This window comes from Rhinichthys klamathensis, unplaced genomic scaffold (assembly GCF_029890125.1).
Source record: "Rhinichthys klamathensis goyatoka isolate OS25496 unplaced genomic scaffold, OSU_Roscu_1.1 h1tg000040l_1, whole genome shotgun sequence".
Classification (NCBI taxonomy): domain Eukaryota; kingdom Metazoa; phylum Chordata; class Actinopteri; order Cypriniformes; family Leuciscidae; genus Rhinichthys; species Rhinichthys klamathensis.
Genome location: NW_026606587.1, coordinates 7,787,403 through 7,813,410, shown reverse-complemented (window position 1 = coordinate 7,813,410; position 26,008 = coordinate 7,787,403). Strand labels below are relative to the sequence as shown.

At 39.3% G+C, this 26,008-nt stretch overlaps 1 protein-coding gene across 1 annotated transcript in view; it reads left to right on the top strand.

The window, feature by feature from the left end:
- The window catches only part of mtor (mechanistic target of rapamycin kinase), a 191,538-nt gene extending 171,192 nt beyond the window's left edge, over positions 1-20,346 (top strand). Inside the window, exons 48-58 of the mRNA XM_056246740.1 lie at positions 2,372-2,519; positions 3,076-3,198; positions 4,518-4,600; positions 4,702-4,774; positions 4,860-4,934; positions 9,027-9,162; positions 11,380-11,445; positions 12,167-12,247; positions 19,431-19,511; positions 19,677-19,782; positions 19,940-20,346. Coding sequence (XP_056102715.1) covers positions 2,372-2,519; positions 3,076-3,198; positions 4,518-4,600; positions 4,702-4,774; positions 4,860-4,934; positions 9,027-9,162; positions 11,380-11,445; positions 12,167-12,247; positions 19,431-19,511; positions 19,677-19,782; positions 19,940-19,955 — 988 coding nt within the window. The 3' untranslated portion in view covers positions 19,956-20,346. The remainder of the gene's footprint in view (positions 1-2,371; positions 2,520-3,075; positions 3,199-4,517; positions 4,601-4,701; positions 4,775-4,859; positions 4,935-9,026; positions 9,163-11,379; positions 11,446-12,166; positions 12,248-19,430; positions 19,512-19,676; positions 19,783-19,939) is intronic.
- The last annotated feature ends 5,662 nt before the right edge of the window (positions 20,347-26,008 follow it).

The window sequence follows — 26,008 nt, the reverse complement described above, 5'->3', positions numbered from 1 at the left end:
CCACACTAGTTGTAAGCTTTGTAGAGTAAAACTAAAATATTTCGGAAACAAGACACATGAAGCCAAATGACACGTTTCCAGCCAGAGGAGGAAAAACACTCGGCTGTAACGTTACCGGTCGTTGTTATATTATTAATTTACTACAAATATGCTGCTGCTAGTTCAGACACACATGTATTTTCCTGTTGGTTCTTTGCAATGTTAATAAAATATATTGTACGTTAATTCTTTATGGGTCATTACTTTGTACTTTTAAAGCAAAGTATTTATAGTCACACACACACAAAAAAAAGATTCTGATAATCGATTTAGCATCGAATCGCAGCCCTCTGAATCGTAATCGAATCGAATCGTGAGGTGCCTAGAGATTCCCACCCCTAGTTTACACACAAGGAATTTGTCTTGGTGACAGGAGCTTCCAGTGCAGAAGAAAGTACAGACATAGTGCAGACAAACATGATAGTGCAGGCATATACAGTAAAAATGAAAAAAAAAAAAATATATAAGAAAAAAAATAATGCAATATAATAGAGAAATTTAAGGTTGGGCAGGGGAACCAATAATCTTCTCAGCCATCCTACATCTATGGATTTGTGTGACACACATATTCTACATTAAACAAATTGCCAAAATGTCATGATACTTTAGAGAATTTATGATGCTAGTCGCATGGTCAAGATTTTCACAGCAAAGCACCCCGATAACAAGACTGACCCACCTCCATGTTTGACCTTGGGGATGGTTTTCTTCTCATCATAAGCCATTCCTTTTTTTGTGCCAGACATATTTCTTTATCTTTGGGTCCAAAATTTTTTAGTTTGGTCTCGTCATTCTGGTACTCAAGAACATGTGATGGCACACTACAGCTTAACATATAGAAGTGCTGGTACTGCGTACCAGTGCGTACTGGTTCGCCAGAGCACTGAAAATGATGCTGCCAGGGTTGAGTTCTCTAGGAACTTTTAATGTCTTGGAATGTTCTTATAGCTATAACCTTTTTGATGTAATAAAACTTTTCTCTTAGCTTTTGTGAGAGCTCTTTTGTCTTGGCCATATTTGCGACTCAACTTCAGCACTAAATTTAAACAAAATTTAAAATGTATTAATTTGTCACAACTTAAAGCTGCAGTCCGTAGTTTTTCCTCTTTGTTGCCATCTCTGTTCGAAATCCACCAGTACCACTGGGATTACAAACATTATTACAAGCTTACCGTTTTGAATCGAGCTAAGGCAAGCAGATAGTTTTGAACACTGGCTGGTTATGTACTTGCTCAAAAATTTGTTTTGGATAATTTTTAACCCAAAAAAGTTACGAAATGCAGCTTTAAGATGATTAAGTGTTGTTATATTAAAGGGCGAGGTGTACTTTTAATTTCCGCATCTGGATGCATCTCGCTTGCAATCGTGTCCGCACAGCTTTCAAAGTACAATCAACCACGGATGAACGCGGATGGCTGACTTCGACACATGTGCAGTACTTTTGTTGTTACTCTTCTATGTCTTTCTTGCGCATGCGCTGTTGTACGTGCACCGTCAAAAATTGGGCTGCACGCGGACGGGGTGTGCGGACGTCTGCGAACCCTCCTGAAGATGAAAATGAAAAGTATACTTTGGGCTGAAGTGTCGACTTCCCAAGAGCTTAATTGAATTTGTCATACCATTTTGAATCCATGATAGTATGTAACCTAACAGGTTGTCCAGGACCTTTGATTAAAAAATAGCCCCACAAAATCAAAGATCCACCACCATGCTTCACTGTAGGGTTGAGGTACTTTTCTGCATGGCTATCTTTGTGTGTACAACAAAGCATCTCCAAAAAGCTCTATTTTGGATCTATTTTTAAATAGATGTTGTGATTTTTTTTAAAAATTAAAAAAAATTATAGCCATTTCCTAATTTGTGCAGCCTTTCATCTTACAAACAGTAAATATTTTGTTCTCAGGTCTTTCCCATAGTGATGACTAAAGGAATTTGGCCTATTTATCACCAAATATTTATTTTTGCCAGTAAAACAGGAAATAATTTACAAGGACATAAAAACAAACATTATAAATTAAAACATACTTCAGATTTTTACTCATAAGAATTTCTAGGGGTGCCAATAATTGTAGCTCAAATTTAGGAGAAAAAACTTCACATTAATTTGTTCTTAGATTTTTTTGTCTAAACGGGCACATTTGCATAGCCCTTTATTTACCAAGGGTGCTTATATTTGTGGATGATTCTATACAATGCTCATACTCACTAGTCATAAGCGTAGTCTATTTGCATTGCTTTTTCAAAACTAATTAAAAAAATATCACCCAGCCCTGTAGGTAGGTTATGATGATATAATGCTCATGTTTCCTCTAATGAATGTGTCTTTTAACAGTATTCAGCGCTATGCTGTGATCCCACTTTCCACCAACTCTGGTCTGATCGGCTGGGTTCCTCACTGTGACACGCTGCATGCACTGATTCGAGACTACCGAGAGAAGAAGAAGATCCTACTCAACATTGAACACCGCATTATGCTTAGGGTAACACGTCTTAAGCATAACAAATACAGCTTCCTGATGTGACACCACATTTATTTGTGATAAAGCCCCTTTTCTTTACAAAATAACACATTTTTGCACTATTTGAAGTACCTATATAAAATTTATGTGCTAAAGTTAAATATTGTGGTCGACATCGGTTACCATTTTGAAGTGCTAAACCTTTTTTTTTTTTTTTTTTTTTTTTTAGATGGAAACATGGCTAGTGAGGCATGAAATAAAATAATCAAGTCAAGTACACACTTTTATCCAAAACAAACTGTGGGGGCAATTATTACAGGGACAATTCCCTGTGAAGTAATGTGGAGTTACATTCTTTAAATCAGGACATAAGTGCTAACTCTTGGCTAGAGACAACATGCTTTCTGGTTACAAACCATGAGCTTTAGACACTATGCCACTCTGTAAAATGGACCAAATAAAAGGTCTGCATTATGCGGAAAGTGTAGGAAGAAGTGAAGAATTGAAGAAGTAAAACTGATCTCCGAAATAACTTATTCAATGAAATTGTTAACTAAAACTGTGTAATTTATGTTAGATGGCCCCTGACTATGATCACTTGACTCTCATGGAGAAGGTGGAGGTGTTTGAGCATGCCGTGAACAATACAGCAGGAGACGACCTGGCCAAACTGCTCTGGCTTAAGAGTCCCAGTTCAGAGGTTCGCATTCATTATCTTCTCTCCTTCTCATCAAAAAACTGTTGTGTTGGATATTAGGCATATGGTGGTCATATTAGCTGTGATCAGAGTCCATTCCAGTCACTTCATATTAAACTCTTTCTGCAGCCCCTCTACATTGCGACATGTGGCAAGATTTTAGTACAGATATATTTTCACTGCATGTTTTGTTCCATGACTGCTTAGGGCACCTACACTAGAACATTACTGAGTGTCTGATGGGAAGGATTGTATAAGCACATTTAAATTTAAATAAAGCAGGAATTAGGGGTGTGCGATATTGACAAAAAATACTGTATATCAATATTTTCTGAGATTTTGTATGATAATACCGATAATTAGTGTGTGTGTTTTTGTGCTGGTTGTGGACCGCTTACTCCCAAAAGCTTTTCATATTCTTCATATTTTGTGTGGTGGGTTGTTTACAGCAGTGAAAGAAATTAACTTTTCCACTACGTACAACCTAAAACCGATTTCCAGGGGATTTTTACCTTTATAATGGCAATTTTTTATTAGATGTATGCATTATCTATTATATCAAATTCTTGCATTTAGTCAATAAATTCAATTAGAATAATAAGGAATCCTGCTTCTGTGTCACTTCTGCAGTGCATCTAAAGCAGCATTTAGATGTATTTACACTGCAATTACAATTGCTTAAATAATGCTATGATGGTTGATGGTTTAAAAATAATATTTTGAACATTAAAATGTTACATTTAAAAAATAAATAAACAAATAAAATAATATTTTAAATATGAAACTAAAGCCACCAGCCTATTGTAGTACCAGTTTTAAGCATTTAATTGTACTACCATAAATACAGAAAATTTGTATTGTTAAAAAATGTGCTGTGTCCAGCTAGGATTATTTTTATGTATTTAACGTATTACAATAGTGAAAATGAGATTTATTTTATGTAACATTAGGATTTACTTACTATTTATAAAATATAGTTTTGTTTGATTTTGGTGTGAAATCTGACCTGGGCATTTCATCAAAAGATTCAGCATTATACTGAGTGGTGAAAATTGTGAAAATAAACAAGAAAATCTGAAATGTTGCTGTTTTATTTCACAAATAAAGGGAATAGTTAAACTGTGTGCAGAATTTCCTCGTTTTGTTTTGTTTTGATCTTGCACCTTTGGATGTGCGCACTTTTTTCCTCCTTTCTAGTAGTGAAATTTATGCCATTGTAGATACCATTGTATCTACAAGATACTATCAATTATTTATGTATTATTTTATTATTTTAATTTACAAAATGAAAAATGGGTTTACATAGCTTCCTCTTTATACAGGTTTGGTTCGACAGGAGGACCAACTACACCCGCTCACTAGCTGTCATGTCCATGGTTGGTTATATCTTAGGGCTTGGGGACAGGTACAAACTGAACAAAAATTATTGCATTTTATCAGCATTTATCAAAGTAGTTTCATTATTTATTATATTATGAATAATCTCTTTTTTCCCTCCAACCACAGACATCCTTCCAATCTAATGTTGGACAGGCTCAGTGGAAAGATACTGCATATCGATTTTGGTGATTGTTTTGAGGTAGTTTTTCTTAGAAACTACAACAAATAAGCAAAATACAGTAGTTTTGTTCGTTCATAACTGAAATGTTGTTTTATATTTTAAGGTTGCAATGACCAGAGAAAAATTCCCTGAGAAAATACCTTTCAGATTAACCCGGATGTTGACCAATGCCATGGAGGTAAGATGGTCATTTTTATGTGAGTGTATTTGGAGTGTTAAAGCTCTAAAAGCTTTTTCACCCTGTCTTTACTAGCTACTTTTCATGCCTGTTAATTTTTATCAAAATCACTATAAAATTCATTCAGCACTGTAATTTTGTTCTATTCTTTAACCAGGAGGGTTTAAATTTTTTGTACATGGACCAGCATATCCAGACCACTATGTCTGCGATTCTACGATTACTCATTTAAAGTCAATGTTTATTGCTGTAAACACTGACTTTGCTGTAAACACTGATACCAAAAGGAGCATAGAACTTTTATAACCTCAATTACAAGCTGAGGTACCCAAACTCCACACCAAACTATGCATTAAAAAACATACGGGACAAATTTATGATCATATAAGAGTCATAGAAGGAGATATGTTATAATTATTTTACTTGAAATATAAGCAGGGCACACCTGAAGCTCTACTAAAAATTTCCTAAAGTAATTCTCCTTCACTCCACGACAGCAATCACACCAAATATAACCATTGACTCTAATGAGTCAATAATGGGGGAGAAGACTACACTGGTTGTACTGTTTGTTTTTGCTTGCAGCCTGTGAGGACAACCAATAGAAAACGTGTTTTCTTGTCATTATTTTGTGGTACATTTCATTTAGACGGCAAACACATATTCACAACTAAGGCAAAATACAATTTAGTTTTCCGTGATGTTGGAGATTTAGCATTTGCCATTATACAGTGGTACATAAAACACCCTATTTTAACGATCTAAGAGCATGGTCTAAAGCGCATGGCGCAAGCACTTAGGACGTGTCCGAATCCACTTTTTCTAGTTTATCGACAGGAAAAATGGTTGGCGTGCCCGGCGCTTGGTCTAAAAGGGTTGTCCCAATACACAAGTTTAAGAGCCGTTTCCGCTCTACATCCTAAACTCCTCCCGTCGATGCAACCCACTTCCGTTCTGGCGGGCTGGGTTTGTTTTGCTAGCTAGCTCTGACAAAGCGCTGATATCGCAGTGACATAACAATTACAACATGAAGAAAGGTGGTTCCGGAACGATGTGTGTGGTAGTTGGTTGTAAACACTCGAGAAAGCACCTGAACGAGTGGTTAGATAGAGAGTGCTACGACCGCAAACCAGCTACAAAGAGGCAATGTCCATGCGCTCCATTGTTTACACACAAACACACTCACACACAGTATCGCGCCCGCGCCTCTCTCTCTCACATACACAGTTCGATCGCCTAATTATTATCATCATGGCACACACAAACACTTTGCACTCTAGCTAAGAAGTCTATGATATAGTTCGGATACCAACGTCAGGAAGACATTCACTGACAGCGCGTTCTCTTTTGTCTTGTCGCGCATGAGTGGTTTAAACTAAAGCATTTGCGTGAATAAGAGCATGGTCATAACCCTAGCAAAAGGATGACAGAAAGAACATGCTACTGCATTTTATGGGTTAGTTTCGACATTTAAAGGTATTTTAACAGGTAAAAGGGCTGGATTTTGACAGCAGGCAAAACAATGCAGAGTCATAAGGATAATTGCAAAAGAGATCATGTCTTTATTTATAGCTCAGCAGTAAGTCATGTTATTATAGGTTACAGTCCGTTTTCCAAATACAAACACGTATTCCATCCGCAACAACAGGCTTCTTTTATTTCCTATAATCATGTAAATGTCATCCCTGATTAAGCTATAAACTGCAAACACTTATTTGGCCACAATTGTTATTATTATGTTAAAAGAAACATTAAAGTATCACACAGATACATTTGCTATTACCACGGACATAAACTGATAGTTATTTGCACGTTACTGTTTGATCTAGCTGTGTATGACATGACACAACCGACTTTGTTGCTGTGCAGATATTGATATGCCTCGGCTTTCAGATTGTCCAATTGCTTTTCCATCTATTGCCATGGATTGCACGAAGTAGGAGCAAATCTCGCTGTACGTTATGCTGGGCCACGTCGTCATGTTAGTGTTCTGCACTGAATTCGGGTGGGGGATAGTAACGCCATCTCCAGTCAAAGTAGTGGAACCGTCGCTGTGTTTACACCGGCAGACGCTGTGCAAACCACTTCCGGCGGAAATGAAGTGCATTTGAGTAGAGTTATGGCGGCGCCCATGATTTGGCGCGTAAACTTGTGTATTCTCTTAATGAGTAATGGGTGTCTTGTGGGCGTAATGTGCAATAGACCAATCAGAGTCTCATCTCCCATTCCCTTTAAAATCCAGTTGTGCTTGCGCCATGGCGGATTGCTTTTTACATGCCGGAATTTGCAAGCGGAAAGACTGAACGCTTCTCCAGAGAGGAAACGGATCAGATCGTGCGCGAGGTTAAAGCAGGCAAGCAGACCAGCAGACCATCTACGGGACAAGCCGGATTCCAACATTTCTTTATGTACACAATATTAATCTTTTACATCGTAATCCTTTTATTTATAATAATAATAATAATACTTTTATTTTATATAGCGCCTTTCAGAAAACTTAAAGTCGCTTTACAATAAAGTACAAATTAGTGAGAGCATTAATGATGCATCCAATGCATCTTAGCTGAGCACTTGTGATGGGATCACAAACAACGCATCTTAAAACCAGGTGGAAACAGGCATCTCTCCTGCACGCTCATCAAGGAGTCATTATCAAGAGACTCACAGAGCTTCCGGGAGAGATGGGATTTTTGAGAATGTAAAAGCAGTGGGGAAGTCGTGTGTGGGGACAGGAGAGATCATGGATGGGAAGAGATTATGAATTCTATCGATTTTATTTTGAAAGATATGCAGGAATGACTCTCAGAGGTCTGCTGAGTTACTTATGACAGGTGCAGGAGGGTTGATGAGTTTGACTACAGAAAACAGTGTTTTAGGTCGAGAGGATGCATTATTAATAATAGTAGTAACTAGAGCGTGCAGTATTTATAGCAGATTTGTATAACTGAATGGTCAGTGTAAGCAGTAAGGTGAACAGTCAAACCAGTTTTCCTTTGTGCAGGGGTAAACCAGGGAGACGTGTGTGTAGAAGGCACTAATCTACTTTTAAGAGGGGATTATATCAGGGCAGTGGGAATACAGGCATTATATTTGGTTAGGATATCGAGGGAGCTAGTGTGTTCAGTAATATTAGAGAGATGAGTTTGTACATATTCAGAAAACAGTAATGGATTAACAGAATTGAGGTTACGGTAGGTAATAGTAATAGTTTAGTTCGATGAGGAGGTGATCAGACAGTCCAATCTGAGAACCAAGCACTGAAACATGTAGACCAGCAGCACAGACAAGATCCAGCGTATGACCTTTTGAGTGAGTAGCAAAATCGACATGTTGATTGAAACATTCAAACAATGACAAGAGTTTATGCGATTCTGCACAATCAGTATCAACATGTACGTTGAAATCGCCAAGTAATATAACACAAGGGGATAAGGCAAAGGAAAGGGTTAACAGTTCATGCAGTTCACTGAAGAAATTTTAGATAGATTTAGGTGGACGATACAGGAGAATCAAGAGCATTGGAGATGTACCAGAAACTTTGAGAACTAAATATTCAAAGGTCAAAGGTTATTTTTTAGTATTTGGCTAGTGTGTGTGCTGCTGCGCGTCCCTGTGTGTGTAATAAGCAGAGTGTACGCGCGTTGTGGACCCGCCTATAGGCGCACATTACTAACACGCTCTTTAAATAACAAAAAAAATCAGTTGCCTCAAAATAGCAACGCTCCAACAATGCGCCTGAACACACCTCTTTTTCAGACCAGCACCCCCATGGGCGAACAAATTGGCTAAAAATACATTTGCTATTTAAACAACTGGATGTGGATGTTTCTAAGGCCTTGGACGATCATTTTCACGTCCTGCGCCATGCAGGACGTGAAAATGATAACTGCGTCGGGCTGAAACTAGCAAAAGACATTGCGTCGCGCCTGACGCTACATTGCACCAGGTGTATGATAGGGCCCATGGCCTTAGAAACATCCACATCCACTCTAAGCCTCAGATTTCCACTTAAAATAACCCCTGCATTGTCCATTTTGCATGATTGACATTCCCTATCTTTCTGGCTGAATAACAGATCATGTTTCCTCTTAGGTGACTGGACTGGATGGTAACTACCGTATTACATGTCACACGGTGATGGAGGTACTGCGTGAACACAGGGACAGTGTCATGGCTGTGCTGGAGGCCTTTGTCTATGACCCATTACTCAACTGGAGGCTTATGGATAGTAAGCACACAACTTTTCCTTATTCAAAAGACTTAAACATACCAGAGCCACACAATCCTACTGTTGAGTCGTAAACATCTCTGCTCATATACTTTAGGGAAGTTGACCTGCTGTGTGACTTGCTATACTCCATCTAAAACGTTTTTAAACAGCATTGTTTAAGGTTTCAAATTGAGCCAAACTGAACATTCAACAGGCTAAGAAGATCTAATTGACAGGTAGAAGAACTAGCTTTTGTAATTAAATCACTCACAGATAATGGACTGGTGAAAATAAAGCTAGACAGAACTGTAACGTCCATCCATGTTATAATCTCTCTCCCATGCATGTTATCTGTAAAACCATCTGTAAAGATACCAGTAGACGTGGTTATTATATGGTTGTTATGACATGTGGCAATGATCCTTATTGTAAAGTGTTACCGTGTAGTATGATAAAATAATAGGAAATCTGAACGCAATTGGTCACAGGCGACGCATTTGAAACACATGATAACACCAGGTGAAATGCATCCAATGCATCTTAGCTGAGCACTTGTGATGGGATCACAAACAACGCATCTTAAAACCAGGTGGAAACAGGCATCTCTCCTGCACGCTCATCAAGGAGTCATTATCAAGAGACTCACAGAGCTTCCGGGAGAGATGGGATTTTTGAGAATGACCATTTCTATTAATTTTACACGAAATTATGCGATCTGAGGGATCAGAGCAACAGAGGCAGCTCACGGACCGAAAACAGGAGTTATGAGTTATATGACTTAACCGGAGCGTAATATGACATTTGCGGATGCAGAAGTCTGGTATCAACAAAGGCACAGGGAAGAGGCAGAAACCAGAAAACATGAAACCTAATAAATACACAATTATTATAATGGGGTGAATTCAGGCAATGGCAAAAAGTGTCCCAATCAACCTGAATTCACCCTATATGCTTTGTCTAAGTTCTTCAAGCACTCTATGATATTTTCCATGATCCTATGTGTATGTGTTATGACAATGGTTAGCATAAGTAGCCTTTATCACATATAAATGTATATTTCTGCCTCATACGGTGATCAGAATCCACATCTGATCGAAATCTGAAGTTTTTTTTTCACACACTCGCTGGTGTTTTGAGCTGAAAATTATTTTAAATGTCGAGGTTAGCTGGATATGAAAGCATGGGAAATGAGCAGTGGTGTTGACCCTCTCCTGACTATGATAAACTCAAGCCTCAGTTGGCCCACTTTGGACCAAGGTATTCGGCGGGCCAAAAAAACCCTGGTCGTTTGCCCCGAGAGCAACATTAAAAATGCGACTGGCCCTGGCATGCACTAGCACGTTCCCTTTTAACACGGCTATGGTGGTACAGTGAGTAGCACTTTTGCCTCAGAGCAGGAAGGTGCCCAGTTCGAGTCCCAGCTGAAGCAGGAGGCGTGTGGAGTTTGCATGTTCTCCTCGTGTCTGTGGGGATTTCCTCCAGGTGCTCCAGTTTCCCCCACAGTATAAAAACATACAGCAGCATAGGTGAATTGGAGACTAAATTATCTGTAGTTATGAATGTATGTTTCTGTGTGTGACTGGCCGTGTATCCAGGGACGCCTTCATGTCCAGGCTGAGCTACACCTCCTGGCTCCGCCAGGACTTGAAACTGGCACCTTTCTTGTGTGAGGCAAAAGTGCTACCCACTGAGCCACCATGTTGCCCAAAATATTGTAACTTTTGTTGTTGTTGTTTTGTGTGTTTTTTTGTTGTTGTTGCAAACAACCTATTTCATTAAATCACAGTAGATACCATGTTTATCAGTAATTAAACAAGTGTTTGAAGAATGGATGGATAAATACACTATTTTAATGTGTCATTGTTACAAGTTAGGGTTAGAAGTTAGGGTTAGGGTTAGAATTCAACACAAAGAAGTGCTGAATAATTCATATGTCTATATGGTTAGGGTTTGTTTGGGTTTACTATAGTAAGTACATGTAACATGAATAAAAATCACTGTAAAATAGTGTTACTGTACTGTATCATCTTCCAGCAGGAATAGTCTAACTACTAAAACAAACCAGTCAAAACCTGGTCCCTTGGTAACTAGCAACAACAACTAAAAAAGATACTTTTTCTTACACCATTCTTTTTTCTTCTTTCTTTTAACCTAAAATATTGATGTTAGGTTGACAGTCAATCCTCAGATGTGTGTGAATGTCAAGTAACTGAATGTTTCTGTTCTCTCCTACAGCAAACACTAAAGGAAACAAGCGCTCCAGGACCAGAACTGACTCCTACACGGCAGGACAGTCTGTTGGTGAGTCTTGACCTTAACCCATTCTAATTACCAATACCATAATAGGTTAAACTCCCCTATGAAATACCTTGACAAGCACAGTTTTCGGTAAAACTTTATTTTGACGGTCCCTTTTGAACATTCTGTTGACTGTAAGTAACTTTGCAACTACATGTCAATTTTTTCTAACCCTACCAGTCTACTAACACTCTAATGAGATTTAGTAGACATGTAGGTGCAACGATACTTATAGTCAACAGAATGTGTTAAAGGGACCATCAAAATAAGGTGAAACCCAGTTTCCTTTCATGTGTCTTATTTCCTTCTGAAATAGGAAGTTGGGGCATATGGAAAGGTAGCAAGTATCCTTTAATTTACATCACAGCAGTGATCCATGATTTGCTACTTTGCTACCAGTCTCTTTTTGTTTTTTATTTTTTTATTTTAGAAGCACAGTAGTATATAGATGACCTCAAGCTAAAGTCTTGTTCACACAGAAATTACAAAATATGTACTGAGAAGTTGTTGCGGCAACTGTTCTGGCATTGCATGATTTTGTTCACACTGCCAGAGCTTTCCTGTATACAATGCTTGCATTCACAAACAACTCACAAACAGTAAAGACTTAAGTGACGTTATGATGTGGTATCTAATGTACTCATCCAGAATTTAAATCAAAACTAATGCATGTTCATGGTAATAGATTTAATTTTGTGGTATGTTTTTGCTATGTTTCATGTAGAAGCCATGGAGGGTATTGACCTGGGAGAAACAACCCACAAAAAGCCAGGAACTACAGTGCCTGAGTCAATTCACTCCTTCAGTAAGTCCTTGAAGACTTAACTTCACTCCTTAAAGTTATGCTGCTTTCTAGTCCTCCTTGCTAGTTCCAATTTACAAACTCAGAAGTCATGATTATGATCTAAAGTGATTTTGGTTTGAATGGTGCGAGGACCCTGGAATGTTTCTGTTTATTATTTTATAATTCCGGAAACTGAATAACTTAGTTTCCGGAAAACAATTTTTTTTTACGAAATAAACGTGACTTGGCTTGATCTGACTGCCGAATTGCAGAGCCGGTCCAAACATATCTACATCCCTATGATCAGATGCTTTCTCAACTGCACTTTTCTCATTCTTGTGTTCGTTGGGTAAGCGTAGCACAAATTTACATATTCATCTAAACACCACTTCTAAAAGACCTGTACGTTAAATTTGACTGTACATTAAATTATGATCTGTTAATCAATCACCATGTAATGTTTAATAAATTCATTAGTAAACATTAACACGCATATTATCTCATATTTCTAGCTATGTGAATATATATTAACTAATGATCTGTTAAGCATTACATAATGTTTGCTAATGATTTATTAAAGAAAGTTATTATAAAAGTGTTACCCTCATTCATTTTAAACACTCACTTTTGTGTTGTAAAATGTTGTGCTGTCACCTGGCTCTAACGAAGCATCTAACGAATACTTTTTGCATTATTCATTTGAACGTGTCAGTCATTATCTGCTCATTTCTGAATAAGGTATTCAGCTTCGAGTACATCCGTAGCACATACCATGTAGAGCTGGACAATACAAAGTATATTGAAGATATCTCACAAGTGTCCCAATGTTGACTGCAGCAGTCAGTTTATTTACGATATTAATAATTAGGCGATAATCAATCGATATTATTAGGCGATAATCAAAAATATCAGGGGATATGAACAAAGTTAACCTTTAAAATTGTGTTATTTTTCTTCAAAATTTCTTCCAACTTCTTCACGAAATGCAATTCATCAACACAAATTAAAAATTATAAGAACTTAATAGTAAAATTATTAGCAACTAAAAAATTATTAGCAACGCAGGCATAATAGGAAAGCTAATGTTTACTGTTGGTTTAACCCTCTGGGGTCTAAGGTGTTTTTGGGGTCCTTGAGATGTTTTGACATGCCCTGACATTTGTGCTTTTTTCAGTTGCTTATAAACATATTAATGGCACAGGTGAAATTACACTCTATTTAGCACAAACAGGGCTACCATAATATGTGAGCAACATGTATGTACATGTTTGTATTTTTGAGAGAATATTGTTTATGCATGGTTATTGATAAAACTAAAAATTAAAGTTTCTGAAATAAGGCCACAAAACACATACTAAATATGTGTCCACAAGGCTTTTGACTAATGGATGTTGTGGCCTAGAGTTTTTGCTTCAAAATGATCTGAAAATCATCCTGCCTAATCATTCACATAAAACAATAGATTGTTATAAATTGTGAAAAATATTTTTTTGTTTGGAAAGGCAATATGCGAATGGGTGTGAACGGCCCAACCCCCTCATGTATAATTAGGGGATTCTCACCTGAGAAGACAAAGACCTGCATAATAATGAGCCTTTCATTCAGGTGTGTCACACAAGAAAGAATGCAAGGACAATATACACTCACCGGCCACTTTATTAGGTACACCTGTCCAACTGCTCGTTAACACTTAATTTCTAAGCAGCCAATCACATGGCGGCAACTCAGTGCATTTAGGCATGTAGACATGGTCAAGACAATCTCCTGCAGTTCAAACCGAGCATCAGTATGGGGAAGAAAGTTGATTTGAGTGACTTTGAACGTGGCATGATTGTTGGTGCCAGAAGGGCTGGTCTGAGTATTTCAGAAACTGCTAATCTACTGGGATTTTCACGCACAACCATCTCTAGGGTTTACAGAGAATGGTCCGAAAAAGAAAAAACATCCAGTGAGCGGCAGTTCTGTGGGCGGATATGCCTTGTTGATGCCAGAGGTCAGAGGAGAATGGCCAGACTGGTTCGAGCTGATAGAAGGGCAACAGTGACTGAAATAACCACTCGTTACAACCGAGGTATGCAGCAAAGCATTTGTGAAGCCACAACACGCACAACCTTGAGGCGGATGGGCTACAACAGCAGAAGACTCCACCGGGTACCACTCATCTCCACTACAAATAGGAAAAAGAGGCTACAATTTGCAAGAGCTCACCAAAATTGAACAGTTGAAGACTGGAAAAATGTTGCCTGGTCTGATGAGTCTCGATTTCTGTTGAGACATTCAGATGTTAGAGTCAGAATTTGGCGTAAACAGAATGAGAACATGGAACCATCATGCCTTGTTACCACTGTGCAGGCTGGTGGTGGTGGTGTAATGGTGTGGGGGATGTTTTCCTGGCACACTTTAGGCCCCTTAGTGCCAATTGGGCATCGTTTAAATGCCACGGCCTACCTGAGCATTGTTTCTGACCATGTCCATCCCTTTATGGCCACCATGTACCCATCCTCTGATGGCTACTTCCACCATGTCACAAAGCTCTAATCATTTCAAATTGGTTTCTTGAACATGACAATGAGTTCACTGTACTAAAATGGCCTCCACAGTCACCAGATCTCAACCCAATAGAGCATCTTTGGGATGTGGTGGAACGGGAGATTCGCATCATGGATGTGCAGCCGACAAATCTGCGGCAACTGTGTGATGCCATCATGTCAATATGGACCAAACTCCCTGAGGAATGCTTCCAGCACCTTGTTGAATCTATGCCACGAAGAATTGAGGCAGTTCTGAAGGCAAAAGGGGGTCCAACCCGTTACTAGCATGGGGTACCTAATAAAGTGGCCGGTGAGTGTATATATATACATATATCCACACACATACATATATATATATATATAAATAATCAAAATATAAATGAAAGTCAAAAGCACATTTTTAGTCATACCTGGAAACAAATCCTGTTCAAATAGGTTATATGGGCCATTCTATAGAATTGGTTCAAAGTTAGAGTTGGAAACATCTTGAAAAGAAAATTGTCTTTTTCCATACATCTCTTATAAAGTATTATTTTTTAAAGTAGGCCAATACTTTTTATCATACATATTTCAAAGTTAAGGATTCATTATTTTGATATAGCCTAGCTTGCATTGGAACAAACACTATAACAGTTGATTAGTTTATTTTTGACAAAACATACTATATATTTAACATATGAGCAGAAACTGTCTAACAAAAGCTTATTTGATATCTATTTTAGAGTAAAAACTTTATAATCTATCCAAAACTAGTCAACGACATGTTGTCATTACAGACACTATTCTATATCGTGATTAGAACAAATCTCAGTTGGCTATAGCAATATAGTTTGGATGTGTTCAAGTAAAAATAACGTTTACTAATGTAGGAGCGAGAGTGAATGAACGCACAGATGTTGTAGTAACGTCGCGCGCTTTCTCTGTGCTCTTTCTCTGTGCCATTCATTCATTCATTCACACACAGACACGCAATTCATATTTAAACAGTCTTTGTGCAGTTTACAGACACTATTCAATAACGCGATTAGAACAAAGCACTTAAGAATAAACTTACTTCATCAGCTGAATCCGCGCTCCTCGAAATGAAACTACCAGCACTTCTGAGGTAACTTTTTGGATGTTTTATCCAGCTGATGTGGGCGTTTTCATGGCTTGCCTCAACGTTTGCGTTTGAACAGCGCGCGCTCTCAGTGGGCGTGGTCACATTAACACGTCATACGCTATAATTAGCTGAAAGGAAAAAGACTGACATCTCTCTCTTTTCATACAGATTACATAAACTGAGAATAGTTGTTTTTTATATAAAAAAATATATTGCCGCGATTGCCGACCCCAGGGGGTTAAGTACAAATAAGTATAGTTAAACAAACCTTTAACGTTTCATAACATTTCAATTTAACGTCTCATAAACTACTGATACTCTTTTCTGCCCCTGCTCAAGAGATATTTACACAGAATCCGCAGATTCTCTCACTCGCACGGACATGCTGAATCTCTCTGGCCCAGTTTCTATTTCTCTCTAGTGCAGTTTATATATGTCCAATTATGTTATTGTCACTGATACATTACAATGCATTTAATTGTGACTTGTATTGCGATGTGCTTATTTTATTATTAGAGAAAGTGAATTTATAGTCAAAAGATAGTGGGTTAAATCACCAGTGTGAACAGGTTTAAATCTTGGTCATATTAAATCAATAAAAAAATTTTTTTTTAAATAATAATAATAATAATTAAATATCTTCAAATGTTTTCCCAAGATCAATGAAAGTCTTATTGGGTTGGAACAACAATCATTAAAATAATTAAAGCTGCAAGGAGCATTTATCGGGGTTCAAGCGGTTTAAGGCCTTTAAGCACATGCGTAAAAAGATATTATGTTTTATTTAGCAAGCATGTAAACACTTAGAAAACTTAGAAAACCAAAAGTAATTTATAAAAGATCATATAAGAGATTCAGTCAAGAATAATTTTGTACAGACGTAAATAATGTATGTTGGATTGATGTTTATAAGGAAGTTCATCCTTTGTCAGCATTTGAAAGATTATTTTACCCTTTGGTGGACAAACATGCACCTATGAAAAAATGTACAGTGAAGAATGTTAGGGCACCAAGGATTGTTAATGAGTTGAAAAACATTATGTATGATAGAGTTGTGGCAAAGGGTACAGCAAACAGAACTGGGAACAAGGAGGACTGGGACGTCAATTGCAAATTAAGAAATGAAGTAACTAAAATTAATAGGAAAAGGAAAAGAATGTTTTACAAAATTAAAATAAGTGAATGTAAATATGATTGTAAAAAAAAATGTGGAGTACGCAATGAAATAATGGATAGGAAATCAAGTCAAATTCCTTCTTTTATTGATACAGGTGACTCATTTTTAACTATTTTTAAACATGAAATTGGAAATTATTTGAATGATTTTTTTTATAAATTAAGAGAAGAAATGTTTTTTGGCAGAACCAGTTTGCCACATCTTTAATATCAGTATTGAAAAGGGGATTTTTCCTTTAGCTTGGAAAGATGCAAAGGTTATTCATCTACAGAAAAATGCAGCACTGGGTTTTAATGGTCATAATAGTTGACCAATAAGTTTGCTACCAGTTCTTAGCAAAGTATTGAAAATGATAGTTTGTGAGCAAATTCAATTATTCTTTAAGGAGAGCACAGACTGATGACAATAACTTGGAGCAGTATTGTTAGGAGCAGTATTCTTAGATTTTAGCTCAGCTTTTGATGTACTGGATCATAAATTATTGCTGGAGAAACTGAAAAGTTACAAATTTACTTCTCATAATGTACATTGGTTTAAAAGTTAACTGTCTAATGGGACAATGTGTATTTTATAATGGAAGTTATTCAGATGTGAAAGAGCTGCAATGTGGTGTGCCTCAAGGAAGTTGTTTAAGACCAATGATCTTCCTCAAGTGTGCATGGACAGTCATGTGTGCTGATGATAAAACATTATATTTACCTGCAACATCAATTAAGCAGTTGTCACTGCTTTGGATGAGAAAATACAATTAGTCATAAAGTAGGTACGGAATAATAAGTTGGTTCTAAACTTGATAAAAACCAAAAGCATTGTGTTTGCATCAAATTGCATCAAAAGTTGATTGCATCAAAAGTTAAATTTGTCTGTAAAGAGAGTGCCTATTGAACAGATTTTTTCAAGGATTATTGATAGTCACTCTCCAGAGAACATTTCTGCAGTGGTTTGGTTCCGATCAGGCCAAAAACCTAGGAGTAGTTCGCAAACGTTTTTTTCAAAAACCCTCAATTTACTCGAAAATGGTGCCTGAAGGGCGAGCAAATCCGAGGCATGTATTTTATGCGCCTTGAGCCAAGGACTCCAACGATATATAAGACACTCTAGCCTACACCCAACGGTTTAGGAGTTATGAGCCATTTTGTACCTTTGACCGCTGTAGAGCCCCCGTCAGGCCGTTCGGGGCGCCTTTGGTGACGTTGTAGGCGGTGTGAGTACTACCAGCCCTCAAAGTTTCAAGTCTCTACGACTTAGGGTTCGGTCTGCCCGATCAGTTTTAGATGGAGAATGCTGCATCATGGGAAAATTAACAATAACAATAGGGTTAATGGGGATCCAAATAAACAAATACACTTAGATCGCTACGCGCTTGAACCCCTAAATATATCTGCGAGCAGCAATTATCAGGGTTCAAGCATCAAGTTCTTTATGACATTAATGCTTTGGGGGTCTAGGCCCATGTTTATAGCCATTTTCATGTTTTTTGTTATAGCGCCACCAAGAGGCCAAACTCAACAATTTTTTATTTTATTTTTTGCTGTGACCTCAGATTGAGCTCAGATATGTGTACCATTTTTATAACCATTTTAGTAAATGTAGCCCCGCCCACTTAAAACATCTTGGCGTCCTGTTGCAAACGTGAATCGAAATTTTGAAGTGTTTATTGATAACTATGGATATTTAGACTCCAGAGCATATTTCTGCTCTGGTTTGGTTCCGATTGGGCTAAAAACCTTGGACTAGTTCGCAAAAGTAGCTTTTGATCAAAATCCAAAATGGCTGAAAAAATTTCATGGCAGAAATTTCATTTCATTCAATTATGTAAGGAATAATTGACGACAGGTGACCAATAGCGAAACTGTAAGTTTATCTGCTCAAAGAAACGCCATTATTACCTCGCTAGTGAGAAATGTAATGTAGGCTACTGATAAAATCTTCAAACCAGCACTTACAACATGTTACTGTGCGAGTGTGTGTCTGTACTGTTTGTTTGTGCGTTTGAGGGGGAAAGAGAGTGGGAGAAAGAGTTTATGCTTTCTAATTTTGCCGTGCGTTACCCTGGAAATAATTGCACACCTTAGAACATTCTTCAACCAATCAGATTCAAGCATTTAACAGCCCCGTAGTATAAATAAATAATAATGCACACCTGTTTCATGTGTAATTATCTAAAGTACGAGATACAATTATATGATAATATGCTTGCTCTGCTAGCACAACTAATAATAATTTTGAATGGAAATAGTAGATCAGTATGTTGGCTTCTCAAGCCAATAATTAAGTCTTAAAAGAAAAGAAAAGAAAAGAAAGAATCTGCTTACTCTGTAAATTACTGTAAGAATCAGATTTCAGGCCGTGTGTTTGTCATTGACATTGTTGCTTCATTTTTTATTCCTTCAGTTGGAGATGGCCTTGTGCAACCTGAAGCCTTGAACAAGAAAGCCATCCAAATTATCAACAGGGTGCGGGACAAGCTAACTGGTAAGCAAAACTCTGGCCTTTTCTCTTTTAGACCACAGAAGACTGAGCACACATTTCTAAGTGACTTCATTCACAATTCTAGCACTAACATACAGTACATTATCAAACATCAATAGCTAGTAAAACAAATATTAATGGATTCATGTGAATGTTTTTTACTCCTAGGACGAGACTTTTCCCATGATGAGACCCTGGACGTACCTACTCAAGTGGAGCTGCTCATCAAACAAGCTACTTCGCATGAAAACCTGTGCCAGTGTTACATTGGATGGTATGTGTTTTATTGTCTTCCTTAAGAGATTGTAAGGAGTGTAAAACAGATATTTAAATGTATGGATTTTTTTTTTCAACATAGTTAAGAAAGTGTTATTTTATCCTGTGATATGTGTAGTGTAAAGTCTTTTTTTTCTCTCTCTTATTCTCTTTAGGTGCCCTTTTTGGTAGAGCTTCATATTGCTACTGCTTTATTTTTCTTTCTTTTGTTGTTAACTTCACCTTGGACAGTGATGCAAGCACAGACTTTGATAATTGACATTGATTTGAAAAAAATGAAGCAGTCACTCTTCTAAGCAAACCCCTGAAAAATCTGAAGAATTAATCTTGGTGGAGATTGTGTAATATGACTATCACATTGTCAATGTTTTATTTTATTTGAAATGATTTGTACAAGTTGTACAGGGACAAATATCACCAAAAAATAAAGAATTAAAGAAAATTAAGAGACTGTTTCATATAGAAAATGAAACCTATTATATCTCCACGACAGTTAAATGTTCTTTACAATAAAAATGTATAAATGACGACCTGAATATTAAATGATGACAATACAATCTTATATTACTCAGTGTCTCCTCCATTAGCAATGTCAGTGTTCCAGTAACAATAGTCATGTTAAGATACGCTTGATATTAACAAAATGTTTTTTTTACTTCTATTCTACATTGATTTATAAGAATAGTGGAAAAAAACACCTCTCCTGCACAAGAAAAAATCTTCCTTAAGAAAAATATTTGTGAATGAATTCCATTAGTCTAATTGGTTTCGTCCAAATTCATAACAATGTCCAATTATGATAAGAACTCTGATAATCTTAGCTAGAGAAACAGCAAGAGCTGTGTCACTGTTATAATTACCAGGGCCCTGTTAAAAAAAATTTATAATAATAATAATATTATGGGTGAGCCCCAAGAGAAGACTATAGTACTGTACTATATTACCTTAGCAGGTAGGGCTGTAACGATACACCAAACCCACGATTCGATTCGTATCACGATTTTTGACCCACGATTCGATTCGTATCGCGATTCTATCACGGGGGCGTGGCTTGAGGGGGCGGGGCTTGTGGTGAAAAAAAGAGATTTTGAGAGAAGAAGAAAAATACCGGTATTTTTATTGAATAACATTAGGAAAAACCTGTATAATCGAAACAGCAAAGAACAATAATAACTATGCAAATTATTAAACTATACTAGGCAGTGTAGGCTGCTGCTTTTGGGTTGTGTTCTGTACTCCAACTAAATTGATTTCGGGATGGTGCCGTAAGATATGCATCTGACCACCAAAACTTTAAGATTAAACAAGACGGTTCATTCATATTATTATAAAAATGGGAGAATAGTAAAGAAGTGTTTGGAGAAGTGGAAATAGTAATTTAAAGATGTGGTAGTTCTCAGGGCCTGAATTTCGTTTTGGAAAATGGGGGGGAAATCCCCCCTTTAGATGATTCTCATGGGGGGGGGGGGGGGGGGGTGTTTGTTTGAGGGGGAGAAAGGGGGGGCATTTTTTCCAAACAAAATTATTACATTTATCTTGCCTAAATGTTTGCGCTCATTGCATTTTTACAATGGGGTAATAGCCTTGTTAAGAATTCACACATCACAAGGAAGCTTGATTTAAATTGTTTAATTAAATGTATTTTAGTCCTGAATAAATTAAATACATAGGCTATTAATCCTGATTCCTTTAACTTAAAGCCATCTTTTGTTGTTTTGACAACAAAATTAATGACAGACACATATGGCTGCCGTCACTTTAAGAGCTAGTGCACGGATCCTGTGTTCATTATACTGGCATGCGTTTTATGCTTATTAAAGACAAAACCGACTATATTTAGAGTATAGCCTACTCATAAAGACCGAAATTGACAATTTTGTGTGTTAAAGCAATATAATCCGCGAAAAATAGTTACTAGCCAGCTGTTTTTGAGGCGGATTTTCTATGAATGTGCGCATAGAAAATAATCTCAGAGAGCGCGCGAGCACTGATTAGTTTAAAATCGCTTGAATGTTTAAACTGGTAAGACTTAAAAAGACTTCAGTCACGATGCACTGCTGGCCCGATTGTGCAAGTGAATATTCCGTCATGTCTCGACCTTACAGTCTATGGTCCCGACTCCACAACGCGAGTGTGTATTATCGCCGCAGCGCTTGATGCCTGCCTTGGACAACACATTATGAGAAGAGATAGAGGACGAAATGGGAGACCTGCGGGAATGATTAGAATTATGCGCAATACCCGCAATCCCGCGCCGAAATTCGAGCCCTGGTTCTGGACAGGAAGGATAACTCTGGGAGTTGGAAGGGGTGTGATCGCGATTCTGCCTTCTCACATCGCGATACAGGATCGTGGACCTGAGTATCGCGATTTCGATTTTATATCGTGTATCGTTACAGCCCTATTAGCAGGTCCACCCTCCCAGTTGTTTCTTACTGATGGTAGCACCTTTTGGGATTAAAGCAACAGTCATACTTTTTGTTAATCATGCGAGCTGTATAACATAACGACTCGGTTACTGACGTAACCTCGGTTCCCTGAGAGGAGGGAACGAGTATTGCGTAATAGCTTACGCTATGGGAAAACTCCTTTTCTCGAGAAATATTGACTTTTTATGTAAAACGCATTGCAGCTGCACAGCATACAGCAATGAGCAAGGCAGCTCGGTCATTGGCTGTGCTGCGGCAACTTGCACGAACCTATGACGGGGCGACTCTGAACCCGCTTCCAATGAGCGTGCTTCGCACCCACGCGCGTCAGAGCCCGCCAAGATGGGCGTGGCCAAGGGCTATATATTGGGCGCCCCGTCGTCTGAGTTCTTTAGGTTCAATCGACTGAAGCAAACTGACCAAGCACAAGCACGGCAGATTACGCAATACTCGTTCCCTCCTCTCAGGGAACCGAGGTTACGTTAGTAACCGAGTCGTTCCCTTTCGAGAGGTTCCTCCTATTGCGTAATAGCTTACGCTATGGGAACGCTATGTAAAACGCCGTGCGTGCTGACTTCGCTCTATTAAGCCGGAGGCAGATGCCTAAGCCTTTAAGCAAAGTAATTATCCAACGAGCCAGCCGAAGGCGGGCTTTATAAAGGACAACGTGGAACGGCCCAATGGGCGTCCAGAGAAACACACAAGCACATTTTTATGTACTAACATGCATGAAAAATCCTCTATATCAGTCAGAGACGGATTCTATGGGAGGAGACAATGCTCAGCATGTACACACTCCAGCCTATGCACAGTTAGACCGACAGTATGTTAGAGTGCAACGAGGGGACCTGTAGGTTATAAAACCTGATAAATGTTGACGGTGAGGCCCAGCCTGCTGCCGCACAAATATCTTGAATGGGTATCCCACTCGACCACGCCCACGAGGAGGCCATGCCTCTCGTAGAGTGAGCTCTGATGCCCAAGGGGCACTGAAGGCCCTTGGCTTCATAAGCCAGCGCTATAGCATCAACTATCCAGCGCGATATTCTCTGCTTTGAAACAGCGAGACCTTTGGTGCGGCCGCCAAAGCATACGAACAATTGCTCTGTCTGTCTGAACAGGGCAGAACGTTCCAAATATACTCTGAGCGCCCTGACCGGGCAGAGTAAATTAGCGTCGCTTTCGTCTGCTGGAGACGATAGCGCGGCCAAAGATATCACCTGTGCTCTGAAAGGTGTAGAGAGCACTTTAGGAATATACCCGTGTTTTGGCCTGAGGACAACCCTGCTGTCGTTAGGTCCAAACTCCAGGCAGCGCCTGGAGTTTGATGACAGCGCGTGCAGGTCGCCCACTCTCTTGACCGAGGCGAGAGCCAGCAAGAGAGCGGTTTTGAGCGAGAGCTGTTTAAGGTGCACAGTTTGGAGGGGTTCGAATGGGGCACTCTTGAGTGCGTCCAGGACCGTGGCCAGGTCTCAGATCGGCACCGAGGGGGGGCGTGGGGGATTTATCCTCCTGGCGCCCCTCAGGAAACGAACAACTAGGTAGTTTTTCCCTAATGTGCGTCCTTCTACAGGGTCGTGTGATGCCGCTATGGCAGCCACATATACTTTGAGCGTGGAGGGGGTTCGGCCTGCCTCCAACAGCTCTTGTAAGAAAACGAGCACACTCGGTACTTCGCATGTCTCAGGGTTCAGGTTCCTGGGTTTACACCAGTCACTGAACACCTTCCATTTCTGGGCATATAAGCGCCTCGTAGAGGACGCTCGCGCCTCAGTGATGGTTCTCAACACTCCACTGGGGAGGTTCTCGGGAACCCGTTGAGGGGCCACGCATGGAGGGCCCACAGATCGGGGCGGGGATGGAGGATCATCCCGTTGGCCTGCCTGAGGAGGTCTAGCCTCAGTGGAATCGGCCATGGGGCAGATTGCATCATCTGCATCAGTTCTGGAAACCACGTCTGGTTCTTCCAGAGTGGGGCTACCAGGAGCACTACACATTTCTCCTCCCTGATCCGACTGATGACCTGAGGTAGCATCGCGACCGGAGGGAAGGCATACAGCGGGCGGCTCGGCCAGATTTGGGCGAGCGCGTCTGTGCTCTTTGAAAAGAAGAGAGGGCAGTGCGCATTTTCCTTGGAGGCAAAGAGGTCGACCTCTGCTCTGCCAAAGGTTTGCCATAACCACTGAATCGTCAGGGGGTGGAGAGACCATTCTCCTGGGAGAACTTTGTCTCTGGACAGCATGTCCGCTCCCTGGTTCAGAACACCTGGCACATGCGCTGCTCTCAGCGAGAGCAGGTTGCGCTGGGACCATAGGAGGAGCTCCCTGGCCATCGAGTGCAGGGAGCTCGATCTGAGTCCACCCTGACGATTTATATGCGAGACTACCGTCATGTTGTCCGTTCGGATTAGGACGTGCTCGTCCTTCAGGTACGGAAGCAGGGCTCTGAGAGCCAAAGCGACCGCTTTCAATTCCAGACAGTTTATATGTAGGCGCTTCTCCGGGTTTGACCACAAGCCGGAGACAGGCCTGCCCTCGTAAAGGGCCCCCCAGCCTATTTTGGAGGCATCTGTCGTGATCATTTTTCTCCTTGTGTTCACGCCCAAACTCACGCCTGACTGATACCAGTCGACAGCTTTCCAGGGCGTCAGGGCTTTTTATCAAGCTATGGGTGATACAACCCTTCAAATCTGCTGTGACCATAGAAATGCCAATCCCCTCATGCTTCTCAAGTTTTCTCTTCAGTTTCTCACTTCTGTACTCGGGATTGGGGAAGCCATTTCTCTCCAACTCTTGGGTGTAGATAAGACGCAGTGATGCAAGCCGCACAATCTTGCTCTGTCTTATCACTTGATCTTGAATGACATCAAGTACAGCATTAAATGACATCTGATGTGCAGCAGCCATGGTAGTCTGCTCTGTTTCACTGACAGGGTTGGTAGCAAGGGCTTTACCTCGAGATGTGATATGGTTTGCATATTTCAGGTTGAATGACTTGCGACATGACTGATGGTAAATTGCTTCTCTCGCAAAAAGTCTTTCCTGTAAGCGTCCCTGGTTCTTTGTAAACTTTTGGTAGCAGGCTCGATGATAGCCAGTTGTTTCTAAATTGGCACCTACAAGACTCTCTGGAATGAGATTACAGACATGATCCATGTGAAACGGCGAATCAAGAGCTTCTTGGAGACGTCTATCACAAATGCTGTGTAGCAGAGCCAGCTTGTCAGTAGCAGACCCTTTAATCTTACTAAGTGGTGTGAAATCTGCATGCTCAAAGCCATGTACATGTAAAATAAAATTTTGAGGACCATGGTCTTTTGATTTGAAACCATCCTCTCTCTTGGATTTCTTTGTAGCAGGATTGAACTCTTCAGACTCACTATCATTTTCTTCCTTGGGTTTCCTTGACTTAGACTTTGACTTGGGCAAGATTAGCAATGATCACCAACTAGCCAATTAGCTATTATAGTATAAAAGTGTTGACTTTCTTTTTCCCTAATGTCTTCAAGGCAGCTTCAAACTTGGTAGAGGAGTATATTTTTCAGACTCACCATCGATATCTCCCTTCTCTTTTTTGAGGATGATTAGCATGCACATTTGTAGGACTACTAAATCGTAGAGTCAGAAAACGTAAACAAATCACCCGTCTCCTTGATAACCTGTCACATCTCCCTGACCACCAGCATAGTTGATATTGCAACGTTGCTCTCTTGATAACGAAATCCTGCTATTAAAATAGGCTTTATATGCTTTTTGTCTACACGAACTATACTATACATTGTGCACTTACCGTCAG